At 39.2% G+C, this 23,387-nt stretch overlaps 1 protein-coding gene across 1 annotated transcript; it reads left to right on the top strand.

Moving 5' to 3' along the window:
• The first annotated feature begins 302 nt into the window (after window positions 1-302).
• Window positions 303-22,841, top strand: LOC145389972 (UDP-glycosyltransferase UGT5-like). Its single transcript, XM_080265068.1, has 13 exons — window positions 303-494; window positions 1,009-1,281; window positions 1,521-1,714; window positions 8,737-8,835; window positions 9,923-10,016; window positions 10,276-10,367; window positions 10,917-11,050; window positions 12,600-12,819; window positions 13,026-13,169; window positions 13,609-13,769; window positions 19,933-20,001; window positions 20,507-20,682; window positions 22,749-22,841. The coding sequence occupies exons 1-13, from the start codon at window positions 303-305 to the stop codon at window positions 22,839-22,841; spliced, it is 1,941 nt and encodes a 646-aa protein (XP_080121194.1).
• Window positions 22,842-23,387: the final 546 nt, after the last annotated feature.

The raw sequence follows: 23,387 nt of genomic DNA, 5'->3' as shown, positions 1-23,387 counted from the left end.
TCCTGTCTGTTCAGTATACCGCCACATCCCCACACCAAATACTTCTGATATTCTGAAATCCAGAATGTTGTGCAAGTTGAACATTATTGAAAACTACTGAATGGGTTTCATGTGCAATTCAGTTAAGAATCTGAATGTTTTATGTTTACTATGAAGTTTGAGTACATTTCATGGCGAACAGTTGTCTCACGTATTTCAGCACGCCTGGCTCACCTGTTTCAGTACATTTGCCTGTGTCAGTATACTTGCCTTACCTGTTTCAGAACACCTGCTTCACACAAGATCGTAACATTTACTGTGATATGAGACTATATGGCAATGTGGTAGCGGCGGCGGCGGCGGTGATGATGATGGTTGTGGAAGCGGCGGCAGCAACTGAGCAGGCACAAACGACTGTCGCCTCTCGGATCCTGGTGGTGGATCTCTTTGGTACCCGTAGCCATAAGAACTTCATCATGGCTATCGCGGAGGAGCTTGCTCAGAGGAACCATGCGGTAAGCAGCACCGACAACTTTTCACTTTTGTCCATTCCATCAAGCTCTTAATGTTTACGGCAGGGCTATTCAAGTACTTCAGGAGTAGGGCCGGATTATGAAACTCAAATTAATAGAAGGGCCATACATTTATTTTAGCTCCATTTTTTCCAATATCTAAACACTTATACATAGAACGAAACAAAAAATTTATATATATATATATATATATATATATATATATATATATATATATATATATATATATATATATATATATATATATATATATTTTTTTTTTTTCCGCAAAAGCACATAAGAAGAAAAATGCAAAAGTTTCTGTTTTATGTTTGTTTATATGTTTATTTGCATTCTTCCGAGTCTGTCAAAGGGCCAATGAAAAACGACTCAAGGGTCGGATTTGGCCCAGGGGCGGCCAGTTGAATAACCCTGATTTATGGTAACCTTTTCTGATGATATACTGTACCGTAGTCGATTTCGTCATTAGCCTAATCTCTTCATTCTGTCCACAAAGATAACATACCTGACGGGCTTCGAATCAACGCGCGCCCGACCTAACGTGAGGGAAGTGTACATACCCAACACTAACTTCTTCAATTCTCTACCTAACCTCTTCACATCTGGGCAGTGGGACATCATCTGGAATATTCTACCCATAGCACACACGTTCTGTGCTCAGGGTTTGGCTTCGTCAGAATTCCAGAACATCCAAGAGCAGAAGTTTGATCTCGTCATACTCAGTATTGCCTTCACGGATTGTTTTTTGCCCTATGCATATAAAAACCAGGTGAGGTTACAGCTTGTTTACGTACTGTATCAAATATTATTAATACATAAAGAAAACTTTGCTGTTTTGGGCAACAAACCTTTATGAAGCAAATTAAGACTGAATTAGAAAGTGCTTAGATACTAATTTAGCCATGATTAGTACGAAATTCCTAAATTCGGCTTTTTTTTTTTTCTCTCTTTAAAGTGGATCATTTGGAGGACATTGTTTCTTATCACATATTTGCTCATCTTTTTCAGATACCAGTGATATATGTGTCTCCCAACATGGTTCAAGGTGCTTACAGTGATCTTGCAGGCACCCCTTACTTTTCATCTATAGGGGGTAATTACTTTTTGGATCTGGAATTCCCGCTTACGTTGACTGGTAGATTACTTACTAGTCTGTACGACCAGTTCTCAGTAGTGTGGACCTACTGGCACTACATTCCAAGGTAAGTTATATTTCCATTTTTAGTTACCAGTAAGGATGCTCTATAATATATCGCAGTATATGTACTGTATAAAGCTCTTTGTGTGATTTCTTAGATAACATTGGTTTCATTCCCCACTACAATGATGGGACTGCATTGCCCATTGTTTGTTGGTGGCTGTTTTATTGCCAATTGTTTGTTGGTGGCTGTTTTATGATTTTAATTTTCCTGGCTGGATAATTACAAAACTGTCCTTGGCCCAGTCGGTCCCAAGCACCCTTTAAATATATTCAGTCTACCAGGAGGTAGGGATATGACCTCAAGAAATGCCTGTCGTACTTGTGGGCCGGAAAATCCAAGAATTGTTGCCTGAGCCTTTTTTTTTTTTTTTCCATCCTCTTTATGATTCAAAGACCAAGTTTGTTCATTGTGTGAAGATCTTAGTTATTGTGATAAGAACCCATCCAGCATAGTCGCTACCTCCACCAACGAAGTTGGACGGAGGTTGTGCGTCCACCTGTGTCTGTTTATCCATGGACAAGATATCATAAAAAAGTTATCGGATTTAAATCTTGTTGATAGGTGGGCAGTGGGTCAAGGAAGAGATTACAGATTTCGAGGTGGATCCTCATCCGGATGCAGGAATAATAATAAATTTCATTGACACTGGTGATGGTATGCATTCTCTAGGAATGTGTAACAGGACAGACTAAGATCGTGCAATCAATTGACTATGTGATACCGAAAAAGATTTCTTTTGGTTGGGAAGGGGAATTACAGCAGTAAATCATAAGTTTTATTATTGTTGGCGGAGGTTAGCGCTTTCTGGATGTTTACTAGTTCTTCATGAAATCAGTGACGGAATGAAAGGAATAATGAGAAAAAACTATAGGTCCCGCCATGACGACCGCACACTCCTAGCTGGGGGCTTTACGCTGGCATCATAGTCTGCCATACTCTGGAAACTCCATGTCAATAAATCATATAACACTGCATCCACTATCCACGGTTGTAATGCATACACTGGTAGCCCGTAAAAACATATTCTGCCATGGTTTGTGATGAAATTTAGTGTCTTTGTCTTGTAGGAATTTGGGAGAAAAAAACAGTAACTCTTGAACATAGCTATGTATTCTGATCGCATCTTTTTGGGCACAATGTAGGTTTTTGTGAACCAGACGTTGGTTTTATGAGAACTATAGATACTCTAACGTAATCCAGAGCTCTCATATAGGACATTCAATTTATCTTCAGAGTTTAATATATGCATGAGGGGTTTGGGATAACTGCTAAACATGGAACTGTATGTAAGCTGGCTAGGAAATCCCATCTGAGAATCTCGAGGTCCCCTGTCTCAATTCGAAGTCTGTTATGACCTATGAATCTTTGAGAAACGACAGGACGGTTGCGTTAGGTCAGACAATGTATTCTTCAACCACATATACCTATTTAGCTATTTACCCTAGTAAATACTACGCCGAAGCCTCTAAAGAATAATCAGAGCTGTCACATACTAGTTTCTTTGACTCAAGGTAGTCCATTTTCTACTGCTAAATCAAAGGAATTTTCCACATGAAACTGGTTGCTGCAAGAGAAGCTTTCCTCTGCTATCCTCACCTTATTCTCGTAGTGTAAGTACTATCATAGCCCTACTGCCCGTTTGTACATGATGAACAGTGAGGGGTCGCATGACTAAAGAGATTAAGTGGTCTCCGAGGCTTTTTTTTTTTTTTTTTTTTTTTTTTTTTAAATGAGTAGCACTTTTTTTTCACTCCTGTATTTTGTGGTTTGTGATACAAGGCCCTAACAGAAGTGGAATTGTGATTGAAAGCCTGAAGTGAAAATGTGATTTTTATCTCTTCAACCTACTTGGGTGTGATGTCCAGGTGTGGCATGCATCTTATTATTGTTGCTGTTGTGGCCATAGACTCACCTGAACATGAGACAAGTGGCCTGTTGGTTGAAGCTGTCCTACTGCAGTCCACAACCTTTCTTTCAGTGGATAGGGTAGGATGTGAGGCCCCTTAATGACTCAATATACCAACTGACAGTGATCGTGGTAATACTGGTATTTTAAGCCATGATATATGTTCCCCTACACTAGGGAAAACAATGTGTTTGACTGGGTTCATTGTAGCCAAGCTGGTGATGGAGATTAAACAGTAGGCTACTTTGAAAGTTACCAGTCATACTTCCAGTTCTGTAAGGGCTTTATATCCCACATCATGGAACAGAGGAAGGGTGAAAACAAAATGATGAGTTTTGCAAGCAGTCATGGTTCTTTTTTGGGTTTAGGTCCCTTAAGTCACGATGACCGTGATTTAGTGAGACTATGAAAAATGGCAAACATTTTGTGTGCTACACGCAGCTTCTATGGTATTGTTGCTTTTTTGATAGTTTAATCACCACACCAAATGCAACTATCTATTTCTTATGTACCATAGAGGTAGATGTTCAGATTGCCAATTTCATCCAAATTTAAAAATTACCAATGCACATGATACAGCATGACGTAAATTTATGTCCCAAATGGAAAGTGAGATCTGAATAAAAATATACATATTGAGCAGCAATGAGATAACAGGAAAGTTAGTTTTACTGAAGTTCTACATATAAAGTGATGTAGAAATTATTTGGTCATAATCTTATTTGAGAGCAGATTTTTACCTGTTTACTAGTTTTCTTTTGCAGATATCATTCTACAGTATATTGCATTTTTTTTTTTATCTAAATCGTTGCCTCCCTGAAAACATTTTAATTCTAGTATATAATTTTCTTTAAACCCAATACAAGTACAGGCAGACACACAATTGCAGATACCACTAAAAAAATCAGATCCATGCACAAACGTAACTAAACACTTTTGGGCACAACCATACACAGATATGACTGAAAGAGGCGATGCAGCTGAGTGACTATCAGCCTTATGTTAAAGATAACTTTCTTTTTCCTCTGCTAGCTGGGGGGGGGGGGCTTCGTGTGCACGATGGCAAGTGGCTTTGTTGCCAACTGCCACCATCAAAATTTTTTTTGTAGCAGTTAATGCAAAAAGTGATTTATGATTAATATTTTTTGCCTGGATATGATCAAACAACGAAAGAATAGTTTTGAAGAAAAAAAAAAATACTTTGGATGGAAGATGACGTACAAAGAAAAGTAAGGTGTTAAGAGCAGTCTTTATAACCGTGTATTATTCTGGCCACAAGCAAACTATTTCTATCAGTTAAGAATGAAAAAACTAAGAAAGGAGATGTGCAGTCTCTTCCTGTGCTTCCAGAGAAAACATGGGAACTACATTCCAAGTCTTGTGATATGTATGACGATTTTTTCATAATCAATGTGCTCACAATGCCCTACTTGTGAGCATTTTAATTTTAGGAGTGGGGTTGACCCCCCACAAGAATCATAGAGGAAATCATGCTTCCTAAATATTGCAGTAGGGATGAGAGTTAACTGTACAACAAGTACTAAGATATCAAAGCCAAATGTGGCCACCTTTCATTGTTTCTGAGAAAGTCAGGCTTGGTGAGGGGAGGCTGGCCGCGTACAAATCATGGTTCCCATTTTATATACTGTGAGACATTTGGAGTAACCAGACGAACTCATCTGGGAAATTTCAATTAAAATTTTCTCCTATTTCTGACAGTTTCTTTTATGGGGAAGGGGCTGACCCTCCCAAGAATTACTGGGGACATCATGCCCACCAAGTATCGCATTACTAATGAAAGTTCATTGTCCAACTTGTACTACGATATCAAAGCCATATCTGCCCTCCTTTCACTACTTCTGAAAAATTTAAATTTGGCGAGGGGGGCTAACCCTCCTAAAAATAATGGTGGGAAACTTTGAACAGGGGAAGACATCAAGGAACCAGACGAACTGATCTGAGAAGTAATGCTGAAATTCATGTGCTCACTTTCTCCTATTTCTGATTGTTTTTAATTTTTGGGAGGCAGGCTGGCCCTCAAGAATCATTAGGGGGTATCACACTCCCCAGATACTGTATAGCATTAAGGATTAAAGTCCGTTGTGGAACATGTACTAAGATATCAAAGCCATATCTGCTTTCCTTTCACTAATTCTGAGAATTTTTAATTTCGTGAGGGGGTTGACCCTCCTAAATATCATGATTGCAAAATTGGATATAGTGGAAAACCTTCCAAGTAACCAGTCGAACACACCTGGGAAATTTCATTCATATCCATCGAACAGTCTAGGAGGATTTAAAGCACACACACACACACACACACACACACACACACCGCTCGCTGGTGCAGTGGTAACGTTCTCGCTTACCATCTGGTAGACGGGAGTTCGCGCCTCGCTCAGGTTGCGAAAAGTTTCACTGACGAAGTGGGTGGTTACTGTCCCCCTTGAGCAAGGGGACGGGTGTGTGGGTGTGTGAAGGTCACAGCCTTGCCCTTAGATCGGACTATATGAGCTCTCAGCTCCCTTCCGGGAGGGTAAAATGCTGACGATCACGACCATCAAGTGATCCTGACCGACCCGGTGAATTACACACACACTGAGTCTAGTGTAACGGTATAGGGAACGTTGCCAGAAAATGATACCATTCTGCTTCGCAGGACTGACAAAACAATTTAAAACAATGAAATACTATTACTCTTCCATTCACCTGAAGCTAAAAGGGTTTTGTCAGGTGGCAGTAGACACTGTGTAAGGATGGTGCCGACGTGCCCATAAGCCTTGACAAATATTATTCTTCGTAACTCCTTAATACGGAGGTATTAAATTTAAGAATCAAACCTTAATCTTCATGCTTGTCTGTACCCAAAACACGTCCTAAACTAGCTAAGACATAATACAAGCACGTAAAAAACAATGATAATCCCAACTTATCAATGTTCCTTTTCTTTCTTTCTTTTTCCTTTCTTCCTTCTTCTTCTTCTCCTTTCTTAGACCCCTCTAGCTTTAAAGTAACAAAACTGATCACCTTGTTCTTTTCACAAAGAGGTTTCAGTCCTCGCTTGGTCGAAAGCACATAGATGCTACCCTAAAAAGGTAAAAAATGATAGGTCAGGAATATGTCGAACTTTACAGTTTTGATAAAATTTAAACAAAACTTATAGGAAGGGGAAAGGGTGAGCAAAATGTAGTTTCAGTTTTGAGAACAATTAGTCAGAATTTAAGGTCGCAGAACAGTGTCAGACTTTAATCCCTTTAATTCAATTTTTACTAGCGGTGATAGCGATGCTGATATTGTTTTCAATTTGTTTGTGTGTTTGCCTGCATGTCTGTTAGCATGATAACTTCGCAACTGCTCAAGATAGCATCGCAAAATTTTATATATGTGTAGTAGGGAAAAAAATCGATCACGGGTTCGAAATTGGTGAAAGTAGGTCAAGTTCTGTGTGTCTGTTGCCACGATAACTTCGCAACCGCTCATGATATCGTCACAAATTTCTACAGGTGTGTAGTAGGGATGAAAATCTCGTACGAGTTCGAAATTGGTGAAAGTAGGTCAAGGCCTGTATGTCTGTTGCCACGATAACTTTGGAACCTCTCATGATACCATCACAAAATTTTACAGGTGTGCGGTAGGGATGAAAATCTCTTACGAGTTCGACTTTGGTGAAAGTAGGTCAAGGTCAAGGTCATATTCCGAGCCGTGCTAGATATGCATCTGCTCGCGGCTGGAATGATTCCCTGCCTCGAGAGGTCCTCTAGTTTTTATTCAATTTGAATTAAACTTGATGGAACAATTTAGTGTCAGGCAAAGATTAAATTGGTTAGGATTGAGAACAACAGGACAAAGATCAAGATCAGAGGACAAGGTCAACTTAAACACTTTTGATCTAGTTTGAACCAAACTTAGTGGAGTGGTTCTTGGTCATGAATGGGTGACGAGTTTCGAGTTTGAGAACAATCACTCAAAAGGTCTAGGTCATAGAGCAAGGGCAGAAGGTCGTCACAGACCAATCAGTGCACTTCTCGTTATCAGTTGATTTTATTCAGCTCCAGAGGCTTTCAAATGGGAACTGGTTAGGTGGAACCTTCATTAATCCCTTCACTACTGCGACGTCATAGGTTGAATAACTTACAACCACATTCGGGGCATTCTTACATAGAGGCTTTTTAAAAGTCAGTAAAAAAAAAAAAAGTATGAAGATGTAGAGATGGCAGTGTGAAAAAAAAAGAAAGAAAGAAAAAAAAACATTGGGGCAAATGTTGAAGCAGTACGTTTACATATTATCCCATCTCTACATTTTTTCTTTCTGCTCCAGTGCGTGTCATTATGATGTAGCATAAGTGCACCCGAAAAGTTTCATGATAATGGTATAACTATCCAACAACCAAGCAGTGCACAAAGGTATGAAAAGATAGGGATGGGATTACATGTCGTTTTACTGCCTTGGCCTTGTTCCAGTACTTTTTGGAGCACTGCCATTATGGTATAACTATTCAACAACCGTGCAATGCACAAAGGTATTTAAAAATAGGGATGGGATTACATGTAGTTTTAATGCCTTGACTTTGTTCCTGTACTTTTTGGAGCACTGCCATTGCTACGTCTTCATACACTTTATTAAATATTTTGATACTTGTCATTAACATGTATTGTTTTTTACAGTTTCCATAAACAGTTTCAGGAAGTTTATTTAAAATGTCATGAACATGTAATACAAGCATTAAGAAGCCTTTGATAGGCTTTTTTATGTTTTTGACAAACGCTGTTTGCTGGTTTTGGTTTTCCTAAATAAATTAACTTTGGAACTCTCTCATGTAACAACTGTAGGTATGATTGGATTCTTATGAAGTGATTTCTAAGTTATTTTCGTTGCACAATTTCTGTTAACAACTGTGATTTGTAAATTTTCCCAACAATTAAGAGCTGTGACAGACGAAATACATTACTCACTCACCACCTGCAGTTTGTGCAGGGTTGGAGGTGGATACGTTTTTCTGCTGTGACAACTGCATACATACATGTACTAGTCAGAAGTTTCTAATTATCGACAAGGACATAACAAGAAATCCTCAGTATATTTAAGAGGACTAAGGGGCTGTTGTCTGTATGTTAGGATGGATGCTGAGTGTCGGACTCGCAAGCTGTTTCCAGACGACGTACCAAGCTTGGAGAAACTGAGGGTCAACAGTAGCAGTCTTTTAATAGCCAACAGGTGAGAAAGTAAACTGATTATATTTACACACACACACACACACATATATATATACAGTATATATATATATATATATATATATATCTATCTATATATATATATATATATATATATATATATATATATATATATATATATATGTACAGTATATGTGTGTGTGTGTGTCTATCTATCTGTCTATCTATCTATCTGTATATATACATATATATATATATATATATATATATATATATATATATATATATATATATATATATTTATCTATCTCTCTATCTATCTAACTTTCTGTCTTTATCTATCTATCTATCTATCTATCTACCTATATCTATCTATCTATCTATATCTATCTATCTACCTATCTATCTATCCATTCACAACATGATTACAATATAGCACCCAGGTTAGATGTCCTCGTATGTCAGCAACGGCCAATAGAGTCACTTGTCATCAAATGTGTGGTGGGAGACAATGTTCCTCCATCTTAGCCGTGCAGTATGATTGTACCACATCACTCGGTTATTTTCTCTTCAATGGTAACACTGGCTGAGTGATTCAACATCTCAAAATGACTCTGCAGCTGAGAACATCGACCAAAAAAAGGGGAGAGATGATCTGCAGCCAACAGCAAACATCAGGCTAATTGGCTGTTGTAAACCAGTCATAACTCGTGGTGAACACAGCCATTCATTCTTCGAGGAAAGTTTCTTTAAGTAGCTATGAATCAGCTTCTGCTGCAAAGAAGCCATACAAACTCACTTGCTGTATAATGTCGTGATGATGCACGTAATTCATTTTATAAGAAACACTGAAATTTTAGCAGAATATATAGGGTACATATAGTCAAGGAATCGACTAACCGCCACAACTGCTGGGTGGGAGCTTGGCCTCACCTGATGACTGTTATTATTCCCTGAGAATGAGTGATAAAGAATTCTATTCATTTATTTCTTATAGGTCGTGGAAGGTAAACAAGCGGAACAGTAGCTGAAGGTTCGTCTCCAGTCTATATCATTGTGTATTTATATTGAAAGATATTGCCAGGATCTGCATAGTGTATGAAATTAACTGAGGCTGTTGGTGTCCTCAGCGTTCGGACTTTGGAAACGCCGGCGATGCCCTACACTCCTACTGTGGTTCACGCTGGAGGTATCCACTGCCGTCCCTCACAGCCTCTTCCCCCGGTGAGTCCTTCTCTGCCTGACGTACAGTTAGCAGTCTGCCAGCCCAAATGTTAAAGTTAATTGATATTAGTATAAGTTTGTCTAAAATGACAACTGATTTTAAAAAGTAAAAGTCAGTCTGAAGACAGGCATTTCTTGATCATTCGTTTCAGATAAATTTTGGGTTCTGTAGAAGTAAATGAGAAAACACCTAAGTCATGTATAACTGGCCATAATATTACTTTAACCCTAATACATAATACAGTAATTGTTTTCGAAGGATATGGAGGAGTGGGCTGCTGGTTCAGGCACTGCTGGCTTCATCTTGTTTAGTCTGGGAACCTTGGTGAAGCCTTCGAACATGCCAGAAAAGTGAGTACATCAGTTCATTACCTCATCGTAGCAATCACCAATTAGCAGTAAATTCATATTTGTATCAATTATGTATATATATTATGTCAGACTGCAGTTGAACTCTATTACATTACCATATTTCAACCATTATTATAGAAAACTATATAGGTTATCTAAAAGAATCGGATTTACTTCTGTATTTGTTAATTTTGGGCAACACAGATTATCAACTTAGAGTCTGAGGGGCTGGTATTACTATGGCCTCATCCAAGATACATTGGTACTCGCTCATCCCCGCAGTTCTCCTTACATGTCTTTACCCATCCTCCCCCGCACAAAACATTACAATGTTGCACAACCTGGTGTAAAAAAAAATCACAATATACTTGTACAGGCATTATTTTTACTCCCAACCTTAATACACCTTCAGTAAATAAGTAAGCTCCCAATGGCAGAAGAAGTTCATAAACTAAAATGAAAACTCAGAAAGCTGAGAGCAATATAGCAAATCCAATATCCTCTGCTGAACGTAATAACTGTGTGCGTGTTGTGTGTGTGTGTTGACAGGTACCGGTCTGTGCTGCTGAAAGTGTTCGCGTCACTGGAGCAGCGAGTCCTGTGGAAGTGGGACGAGGAGACCATGGAGGGACTCCCGCCCAACGTGCGTGTCAGCAAGTGGCTTCCCCAGCAGGATGTGCTCGGTCAGTAATCGGCATTGCCAAGACACAGCATCCTTATACGACTTGGCGTAATATGAATAATAAGTACAAGTATTGATGGAATTATCATAGTTATATTTATTCAATACCCAACCATTTATTTACTGTACCAAAATCCTATGTATGTAAAAAACATTCATACGGAGACTATGTACATGGAAAATTATATTGTGCTTACCATTTAACTATATGATAAATTCTGAGTGTTATTTGAAAGTTCTTTTATACTGCTAAAATATCTACAGTACTATGCAACAAAGGAACGAGAAGTGTCCTGATCCCGTACAAGTATCATCTGCCATGGAACACTGGGTACTCTTTTGCCTCATTGGGAGAGGAGTATTGATATCTGATTAGCCAACCATAAAGACAGAGTGGGAAGTCGCCCCTTCTCGGGAATCAAGCAAAGCTCGTAAATTGTCTGCTGATAGCTTGCAGTCACCTAGCACTGACAGTATGGGCCACTGAAAGCCTTGAGGAACACATTGCTACCCAGCATTGAGAGAATGAGCCATCGAACGCTCTCAGCTGATCTTATTCATATCAAGGCCCAGACAGTAACACCTCTGCTCATATCGGTAATAAAAGTTATCCTCTTTGCTCAGGGAGTTTCGTGATATCGCAAGCCAGATGACTGTTGGGACTGGACCACATCTCGTCCATTTGTGTTCCAGCCATGGTCGGGTACATTCACCTGGTCACCACTTGGAATTATCCTTTGTTCACTTCCATCCACAATATATATTATAACCACACCAGCATTAAAGATGTCTGAATACACATTCCAATGGTGCCTTGCTATTAAAAGTTTACCTACATTTTAATTTTCTGTGAAAATTTCACAAACCTGCGCGCACCTTCAGCCAACGGTGGAAAGAAGACTGTCTCTGCTATAGCATCGCTTTCTTTCTCGTCATCCGGTGACGCCACAGTTTCTCTCCATCCAGCTGGATGTGAATTCAAAGTGCGTAGACCTATTATCAATTGGTCCTTAATCCTCAGTACCCACATCATTAGCAGACATCCAAATTACTGTCGTAGATATCTCATTCTTACTGAGGGCAAAATCATCTTCAGGCGTACACCTCGTTATGAAAGATGTCCACGTAGGTTTAAGGTTTAATTTAAAGCTCTTCTACTTTAGGAATAATCAGTATTAATTAATATTAATTCCATAGCCTGTATATGTCCCAAACACTTTCATACTAATATGCTACCTGGTTGCGATGGACTTCCCTGAGACAAACGAAATCGTCTGGCTGCAATAAATCGTTAGCTGTACTAAGCTATAGTTTCAGACTTTGGGTTAAACATTAATTGAGGTGGTTTTAACCATTTTGTTACGACTGCTATATATATATATATATATATATATATATATATATATATATATATATATATATATATATATATATATATATATACTGCTATATGCTCTCCCGAACGTCAAATTCATATAAATCTTTATTAATATTAATATAAACATTGTAATGCCCCGAATTACCCATAAATTTTCTTTTGATATTTTCAGGTCACCCTCAGTTAAAGATATTCATCACACACGGGGGTCTTCTGAGCCTGCAGGAAGCCACCTACCACGGAGTTCCTGTCCTTGGCTTACCAGTCGCCGTAGACCAGAGGCACAATCTCAATAAAGCACAGCGTGAGGGCTGGGGCCGGGCACTACACTGGGAGGACCTGACCTACGACACACTACGCAGCAGCATCCTGGACGTCATACATGACACAAGGTAAGCCAGACACGAAGAATTCCAACATTCCTACCTTTAAGTTCGTGGCACAGAGTTTACTTAAAACGTTTTCGAAGTGTCTGACTTTGTATTGCATTGGTTCGTGAAAAAGAGATAATTATTCTCAAGTTATATTATTCCTTGATCTTAGATGATAATCAATCATTATTTAGTATCAGTACTTGCGGCTCTCATTTTGCTATTAGGATGAGGGAGGAGGTACTACGTCGGTCGAGCGTGATGCGCGATCAGCCAGTGTCCCCGGGGGCCTGGACCACCTACTGGGTCGAGTATGTCATCAGACACCGCGGTGCCACCCACCTCCGCTGCCCTGCCGTCCATATGCCTTGGTGGGTCCTTTGCAGTGCTCCAGTGGGTTCCATATCACACTTAGTTGATGTTGCTCATTTCCATGCCCATCAGGATCTGTTCCATCCTTTACACAGAGAATAGCTAATCTCTGGTCTAGTATTTCTGCTTTAATTATCTTCCTCATTATGCAGATAGCAGTTATCTTCTTTCACCTCAGTTGATCATTCAAAATACTATTTGATTCTCATCTCATTCCTATGGGATTATTTCTTATAGCCAGCTGGGTCGTCCTTCATCGTTCTTCGGTTCTCACTCCTTGGTCATCATAATCCCATAATAGATACTTGCCCTGCCATTCTGTACCCATTCACCCTCATTCTGATAAGTCTTCCTCCCACTGCCAATACCAGGATGTCCTACACCAACTAAATGAACCCATCTTTGTTTATTGTGCTAATGAACCACGTTGTGGCGCAGGTACCAGCTCTACAACGTGAACGTGTGGCTGATGGTGGTGGTGGTGACGGCGATGGTTCTGCTGCTGGTCTTATGCCTCGCCTATAAGTGCCTTCGTTGTGTCTTCTCCCGTTGTCTGACTCGTACAATGGCTATGAGAAACCGACCACTGAATCTGCTGTGTAAATGATGCCAACATCGTAAATGCAATGGCGTCATTTTTATTCTTGTTACTTACAGGTGATTTGATTAAACACAGCTGAGACATCTAGTAGTGAAGCGGGTAATGAAGGCAGCATTAAACTCCTCCAGTTCTGAAAATCTATCCAAAGTTACATTATAATCTAGTCTTTACTGATAATAGTGAGAATCAAGCACAGAACACATCTTGGTTGAGAGCTTAGGTTGTGCGGGGAGCAGCCAGGGATCTTGACTGAGGTTTCGTTGTTCAGTGCCTTCCCTCTTTGATTTCTTTTTTTTGCTTTCCCATCCAGTTGAACAACATTCACACCATTCTTTTCTTGAGTTTAAATATTTATATTTGGGAATGTTTCTTAATTCATGCTCAGTCATCACTTTTGTTTTCGTTCTTAACTAGAGGTACTGTATTGTTAGTGAGAGTGTATTGTTTGAATGTGGAGGATGTTATTGCTTAAGTGTGGAGGTATTGTTAGAACGAGGAAGTATTAACAGAGTGAAAGAAGTATCGTATTATTTAAGTAGGATGGTGCTGTATTGCTGAAGTGTGAAAGTATTGTATTGTTAGAGTGTGGAGGTATTGTGCTGTTAGGGTGTGAAGGTACTGTAATGTTAGAGTGTGAAGGTATGTATTTTTTGTGTGAAGGTATTGTATTGTTAGAGTGTGAAGGTATTGTATTGTTAGTGTGTGAAGGTATTGTATTGTTAGAGTGTGAAGGTATTGTATTGTTTGAGTGTGAAGGTATTGTATTGTTAGAGTGTGAAGGTATTGTATTGTTAGAGTGTGAAGGTATTGTATTGTTAGAGTGTGAAGGTATTGTATTGTTAGAGTGTGAGGGTATTGTATTGTTTGAGTGTGAAGGTATTGTATTGTTAGAGTGTGAAGGTATTGTATTGTTAGAGTGTGGAAGTTTTGTATTGCTATGAATTTGAAGATATTGTGTTGTTAGAGTGTGAGGGTATTGTATTGTCAGAGTGTGGAAGTACTGTATTATCAGGGCGTGGAGCTATGTACTCTTATCAGTTTGGTGGTCATCACTGAGTATTACAATGAAGTGTCTGGCCTTATCAGAATCTCGTTTTTGTCCCGTCACTATGGGGGAGAGGGGGAGGCGGAGGTGTCTGCTAAACTGAATATTTTTGGGGGGGTTACAACAAAATTACAAAAAATATTCTTTATGGTCAAGAGGTTAAGGAGTGTTAAGGGAATAATAGTTGTATCGTAAGCGGCTTAGAAGATTTCGTTACATCTCTTTCTTAGCGATTTATTTTGTACAAATCAGTATCTTCTTGTACTGTATGTTACTAATGGAGGCTCATGATAATTGGACGATATAAACAAGAGAAAAGGGAATGTTAAGGTGTAGTATGCTAAATGAATCGCTATGGAAAAGGTGCAACGAAGCCTCCTATTCCACTGAAAATAGTCCTTGAGAGACTTATAGGAAAGATGTGCGGGAATATAGCAGCTTGACTGAGAAAAGGTTGGCAGGTCATGTGAGAGGTGGAAGGAAAACTTTGGAGTTATCATGAGGGAGGGTGAATGTTGTCTGTCTTGAGGGTAGGAGTCGTTACTGAGTAGAGATAGAAATGCCTGGAAGGCGTTCTGTTGAAGACCCAGTCCCTCTTACAATACTCTCTCAAACTACGAATAAATATGCAGTATATGAATAAATATATACAGTACGGGTGTGGCAGTATCTTGGTGTATGGGTCGGGTTATCAGTGTAAGCTCGTCATTCAGGCGACACACAGCGGATGTTATGCAAGAGTTGGCTACGTGTTTCCCCACACTGAATCACTTGTAGCTGGTTATCCCATTTTTAGTGTAAGTGGAATATATTCTATTTTGGGTAGAAGTGTTGATGTTCCATTATACAATGTAAAGATGTGGTTAAACGGACCATTCATGGTGTTACTTATGAATGTGTGTGTGTGTGTGTGTGTGTGTGTGTGTGTGTGTGTGTGTGTGTGTGTACAGGAATATATATATATATATATATATATATATATATATATATATATATATATATATATATATATATATATATATATATATATATTGTAAAGAAGATATCTTTACATTATGTTGGCTTGTAAATTTAAGTTTGAGGATGTTCTGTCACGGCACATACCAAAATATAAATAGCTTTCACACAACTGTACACCGGATTTCATGATGTAATATCAAATTCTTTATGTATGATATCTCCATACATATAAAACTTTTGTAGTATGAAAATAATAAAGCTTATCATTTTCTTGAACGCAGCATTTATTTACTGCTACTACAGGAACTTTGTTTTTATGGATATGGGTTCGAGTACCAGTTGATCGTCTGTGCCTAATGGAAGACTTATATGACAGAAAATGTGACAAAGGACATTCTAAGTGATGGAACGTTATTTCACACATGAAGATAGTGGGAGAAGTCCGTTCCACCGAGGAATTAAAGTTAGGGATCCCTTCCCACGACATTATACCACTGACGGCCAGGTATATGCTGTGGTAGAGTGGAATATAATGTCATGTGGAGGCAAATGCTCTTAACAAAGTGGAATTTACTGTAATACTTGACACCATATACCCTTATGGCAAAACATTCTGTAGCATAGGGTAGTGTATGTCTTTATCCTCTCCAGTCGCCAGTAGTCCTTTAAATATATTCATTCTACTACCAGACAAGTTTTTGCTCAGCTTAGTGGAGTTCTTTAGTTGTACTGGGGGTTAATGAAGGCTGTGTCTAATCCTTTCAGACCAAAATGTCTCAAACTCATAAGCTGCATAGAGCTGTCTGAATATTGCAAGAATCAATATATATCATCGTAGCGAAGGGATTACAATAAAATATAACGTAACATGTTACGTTATGCTCATATTCCCTTTAATCTGCAGACATTTCATATTCTCTTGTTATCACCGCCAGACGATTTTGTTAAGCTCTGGAGAGACTTTTCAACCATGAGGAATTAGATGCAACCTAAATTAACCCCTTCACTACCACAGATCTGTCATAAGGTGGATTATCATCTGGATATTAGGTTAGGTTATTATTGTTACCTCAAGGTGGTTTTATTGTCTTTCATAAACACCTTTATTGAAGGGTTTATGAAGGTTGCCTTTAACACCTACAGTTGGGAAAATCTCTCGTCACAGGATGCAGTCATCTGGACATAGCAAGAATAAAATTAAGAATACTGAATGAGATAAATACAATGTAATGTAGCAAAGGGTGGTCTTTGCCCTTATCATGAGAGAAATTACTAGCATGGTTCAGAATGTCCCTTTATCGTGATGGATTATATGCTGGGCAAGGTGTGTGTGTGTGTGTGTGTGTGTGTGTGTGTGTGTGTGTGTGTGTGAGCTTTGCTCTCCCTCTCCCTTTCCCTCTCCTCTCCTTTCTTCTCCTCTCCTGTCTCTGTATGTCTTTCTGCCTGCCTGTGTGACACACACACACACACACACACACACACACACACACACACACACACACACACACACACACACAGTACTCTTCTACCATTTGCAGACAGTTCAAGGTGAAAGGCAAGATGTGGACTATCTAGATTCTTTGCTTGCTGAATAAACGGCAATAACGTGTACTGGATATACTGTTGATAGACTGCATTACTGAGATTAGTGAAGTTTCAAAGTCGGACGTGTGTGCGCGGGACTATGAAAAAGAACACAACTAACAAAATGGAGAGAAACATAAGTTCTCTCTTATAAAACTTATCGCGATAATGCAACCACTACGTCTTATCAAAACTTCTGCAAATCACAGTGACAATGCTCATTCGTACAGATAGTGGCGTCTATGAAAGGTACTCTTTGCTATCTCGTGCTGCTCGTGATAGACCACTGTAGAGTAGCCGACAATCAAACGACCTTCTAGTCTTATCTCTCTGATGCAAGAAGTAAGAGAAGGAAAGTTCCTTCAATCTTTTCGTTAAACGGTATAGATCTTTACTTTGGAAATTTTAATCACTATGCAATGAAAAGTTTAATAAATCACAACAATAAAGTTTACCATCTGTCTTCCTTCAAGCTGTATGGACTGGTACTGTGAGCTCAGCTGCTATCATTTACCTGACCAAGATTAGCTTTTGATTAAGTACATAGTGGTCTGTGTTGTATTTCTGTCTGTAATGCTTTACTGCACATTCTCATTTTATGGATGACACGACCGTAAGTCAGTGTATGACAGTGACATGTGGAGAAGTATATGTTGTTTCAATCTGTGCCTGTAAGTAGATATCTTTTACTAATCTTATAGTCTTCCAAGGCAAAAGACGTGGCAACAGTGGCGCTCCGAGTTACGTGGGCTAGGATAGATTTGTGGCCAATGACGCCTGTAGTTTTTCTCCCCTCGGTGGTGTTGTAGTCTGTCCGCCTTCCTGCTTCACTTTTATCCGTTCATCGATAGTCAACTGATGGTTAAGTAAGCTAGACCTGACTTGTTTACAGCAGGTATACTGGCCCATTGCAGATTATCACATACACCACCAGGCCTGTTTCACGTACATCATCATGCCTTTCTGTACACTCAGGCACAGTAGTATGGGTAAACAGTTCTCGCGAAATAATCTAACACCACAAATGATGACCGTTGTATAATGTTCGATTCATTCTATCCTTAGTTGGTAGACCTGCTTTCACGAGGATGCCATATATCACTTGCATTGATATTTCCTAGCCAGTATTTTTAGTACACGGATATTCAGATGATACACCCAACTGGTTAATGTTCTTGGGATATAACGAGATATCCTGACCAAACAAGCTTTCATCAAACTCCTCTTGCGTAAAGCTTTTTTGACCGTGTTTATAGGTATACACAGTAGTAGGTTACACCGTATTGTTTATACACATTATTGTCTCGCATATGCGTAAACACACACACACACACACACACACACACACACACACACACACACACACACACACACACACACACACACACCAAGCAAAACATAACACTCACTCACTCCGCAAGCGCGGGTGTAAAAAACATAATTGATCTTGTGAATGGGATTTTGTGTGTCTATGTTTCATTATGTGCGAGTATTAAGCTTTCGACGTGCCTTCTAACACACATTGCTCTTATCATAAGATAGCAGTACTTCTCTAAATAATTTGATTATTAACGAAGCTTGCGTGTCTTTCACACAGAATGCGTACGGTATGTAGATATTCATGAACAGTTACAAAGAGCTCAAGAAAACAGAAAAAGCAACTTATACAACGAAAATGTGCACTGCGGGAGTGCAACATCCTTGCCCACGAACAGGTCTAAGGGATGACCATCTTCCTTCACCGTGTGACCTTGACCTACGACCATAATCTTTCCACCAAATTTGGTTGCGATCAGATCAGAACTGTTAATCTTGTTCTGTGACCTTGACAATTGACCTTTCCCTGTGGCCTTGACCTTGGGCTCTACAGTAGGTCTGCTGACAAGGTGTCTTCCACTGTAAATAAGTCTGATTTTTTGCCTGTGTTTAATTTTGATCGTAGATCGTTGTTCTGTTCCTCTGTCTGTCTGTCTGCCAGTCTGTCTGTCTGTCTGTCTCTCTCTGTCTGTCTCTCTCTCTCTCTCTGCATGGCTTTTTTTAATTCATGAGTTTGTCCCCTTTTAGTCATGAATGAACTGTCTCATGACGTTTTATCTATTATCTTTTTCTTCGTTTGTTTTAATTGTTCATCTACTCCATCTGTATTGTTCTTATTTGACTCAACAGTAGATCATATGACCACAACAGTCATATGCCATCCAAAATGCTTTGTAGCTTGTACTGAGCATAGTTTGCTTGAATTTTTCGGTTACTGATTCTATATTCTTTGGGCCTGACTCATTATATCTTATTGCTCAACTATACAAAGATATGCAGCATAACGTGACCTTAGATTATAAGATCACAGCACTCTTATTGTGTTCAAAATGTGTTACGTATTTTAGGGACCAGAGTCTACTTGAAACATTTCGGTTGCTTTATTCTATATTCATCAAAGTGTTAATATACGAAGATGGGCAGAATAACTTGTTCTTAGGTTGTACGGCCACAGCATTCACATAGTGTACAAATTGTTGTTTTCTTCGTTCAAATATGTGGTCATCTTTAATGCTATTTTTCATCTCTTCTGCAGGCTTTACCTATGTAAGCATCCGTGAATATGCAGGGGAAACCGACATTAAAAAGCATATTTCAAATACCGGTTATCCCTATACCTATTCAGGAAAAAAAACAAAACAAAATTGAGCCGGGATACACAAACGCACTTACGATCGATTCCTCGTCGTAAGTCAGGTTCTGCTTTGATTTAGGAACAAGGAGGCTGTCAAATCTTCCTCTGTCTCCTGTTTTAACTTCATAAATACAACTTAGTTACGAGACGAAAATCAATGCAGGTTATAACTGTTTTCTGCAGGAAGATTAGGGAAAGGAGTGAAAAATCTTCCCTTGTCTAGTTCTTCCTGCAAAACATATTTAAGTTACATGGGAAATTGATTGCAAATATGACTATCCCATCCCGGGATAAGATTTTAAATGTGATAAAAATCTTCGTTGCAGAAATGTGGCTTATCTGTGGTATAACAACATTCATAGTGTCCAAAACGTTATATTTTTCATTTGGCTATTTTTCTTCAGAAATCCAGTTAATTGGTTGCGAAGCTAAATACAGCTATAAGTGTCCAACACATTAGGCCATCTTGTTTCAGAAATGCGGGTGATCGGAGGTATAGTGGGCGTGATTGCCATGGTTTTGGTGGTGGCCGGAACTGAAATGCAGGAGACACCCTCATCTCGAATCCTCGTCGTAGATCTTTTTGGTTCCCGCAGCCATAAACACTTCATTATGGCAATCGCAGAGGAACTTGCCAAAAGGAATCACTCGGTGGGTAGCTTACCTCTCAGACTATTCAAAGTGTGCCATTAATAATATCAGAATATGATGATGAACCACATCAGTCCCGTTTCGAATTTTTCATCTCATTCTTCCTATCTCCAGGTGATTTTATAGCTTAGGAGAGGCCTTTTCTAACATGAGGGTCATGATACAGCTTTTACCGAGCCTTTCACTACGAGAGGTTTCTTAATTATATAATCTGGTGGCAGAGAGAATAATATTTACATGATGCTACGAGACTGAAGACTTCACTCATTCCCTCATAGGCATTTTCGCCTATGCTTGAGGAATGAATTCTAAAATGTCACAACCTTTTACAAATAATTGCTACTGTAGATTGAGGTGGTAGTAATAGTAGGAGTAGTAGTAGTAGCAGTTGCAATCCCAGGCTCATATGAGTGTGAACCCAGTAAACTGTAGACTGAAATTCACTTCCTATTGTTGTGGGGTTAGGAAAGGAGCTGAGGGACGTTTGTATGACCAGGCAGCAGAGTCACCCGGTCATGTCAGTGCCACCACTTGAAGGTGTCCCTCTCCAGCACCATACATTGGGGTAACCTAGTAAATCAACTTACGAGGTGGCAATGACGTGTTGGAAAGCAGTTTTCCTTTATTTATTGTGAACTTCACCCCTTCAATCCGTTTATATATTTTTTATTTTTTGTTGATTATTATTTAGCTATTTACTTTTGTTCCTCCTCCTCCTCCTCCTCCTCCTCCTCATCATCATCATCATCATCATCATCATCATCATTATTACCTCGCCCGGACAGAGTCCGGCGAGGTATTGTTTTTGGTCAAGTTTCTTTGTTTCTTTGTTTGTCAGCAACATTTCAGAAGAACGGCTGAATGATATTACATGAAACTTTCCAGGATATGTGGGCACTGGTCCCAAGAGGAACTGATTAAACTGTGGAGGTAATGTCTACAAGTTTGAAAGGTGAAACGCAAGATCAAGAGTTTCACTGGGCGAGTTCTTGAATGTGAAGTTTGTTGCCCCATTACCGTAGACTTTAATTAGGAGTTTCATAGGGCAAGTTGAAACTGAAGTTAGTTGTGACTTTAACTGTTTACTGACACTAAATGGCAGTTATGAATCAGTATTTAATAGCACTAAAACAACTGCTGCCAGGCAAGGTTTGTTGTTCCCCTCACCACCTGTGTTATTACTATTACTGTTATTGTTGTTGTTGTTGTTTATTATCATTTTCGTCAAAGCGTCCTATACCGTTGCTCGAGGTCCAGTTTGTGTGTGTGTGTGTGTGTGTGTGTGTGTGTGTGTGTGTGTATGCTTTAACCCCTCCTAGGCTATTTAACGGATTTGAATGAAGTTTCCCATGTGACTTCTTCCATTTGCTGGGAAGGTTTTCCACTATATACAATTTTCCAACCATGAGTTTTAGAGTGGTCAATCCCCTCACCCCCACCACATTAAAATATCTCAGAAGTAGTGAAGAGAGGGCAGATATGGCCTTGATATCTTAGTACAAATGGTACATTAGAATCTTAAACGTAATGCGATGTTCTGGGAGCTTCACTTCCAAACCAGTGATTTCTGGGGGAGTCAGTCCTTCCCCCCCACCCCCGAAAAAAAAGTCAGAAATAGGAGAAAGATGTGAATGAAACTTCCCATGTGAATTCGTCTGGTTACTCCGAAGGTCTTCCGCTATGTACAGTTTTCCAACCATGATTTTTAGGGTGGGAGGAAGCTCCCTCACCTAATCAAAAATTCTCAGAAATAGTGAAGGGAAGGTAGTCTTTGATATTTTAATACATGTTGTACAGTGGACTCTCATCCGTAATGAGATATTTGCGAAGCATGAACCACCCAGTGATTCTTGGGGAGGGGGTCAGTCCCCCTCCCAAAAATATAAATGATCAGAGATGGAGGAAAGAATTGAAAGTGAAGTCCTGGGAGTTTGTCTGGTTATTCCTAAGGTCTTTCACTATATACAATTTTCTAATCATAATTTATAGAAGAGTTAGCCCCCCTCACGAAATGAAAAATTCTCAGAAATAGTGAAACAAGGACTGATATGGCTTTGGTACCTTAGCACATGTATGGGGGACTCTCATCCGTGATGCGGTATTTGGGAGGCGTGACCAACACCAGAGATTATATTGGAGAAGTCAGCCCCCTTTCCTAAATAAGAAAACGATCAGAAGTATGGTAAAGTGAGTAGGCCTGTATGGATTTATACGAAACCGGCATACCTACCGCAGGACTGGGTATGCAGTTGCCATGTTTATCTCCAAATGCACGGGAAGAAACGGGACACCACCATCAATATAAGTATTTTCCTTTTTGTTGTTGCCACACGATAATAGTCAATTTGTAGTGAAGGGCTATATGGTGGATGTTATGTATATTCTTACCAGGTAGCAAAGCCACTCCTCACATCATTAAAATCGTCTGGTGGTTGTAAAAACAATACGAAAAATACGCCAGCGGAACTAAGGGGGTTTATAACATATACAGTATATATATATATATATATATATATATATATATATATATATATATATATATATATATATATATATATATATATATATATATATATATATATATATATATATATATATATATACATCATCTCATCAGCCGTTTGAGTGTCCACTGCAGGACCGGCCTATCCCGACCGAAGTGGGGACGATACAGCCAATGTATTCTATCAAGTGGCTTAGGCTGT

The sequence above is a fragment of the Coenobita brevimanus genome, chromosome 14 (assembly GCF_032717465.1).
Source record: "Coenobita brevimanus isolate Jiangsu-jjx chromosome 14, ASM3271746v2, whole genome shotgun sequence".
NCBI lineage: Eukaryota > Metazoa > Arthropoda > Malacostraca > Decapoda > Coenobitidae > Coenobita > Coenobita brevimanus.
This window is presented reverse-complemented; position numbering and strand designations above follow the sequence as displayed.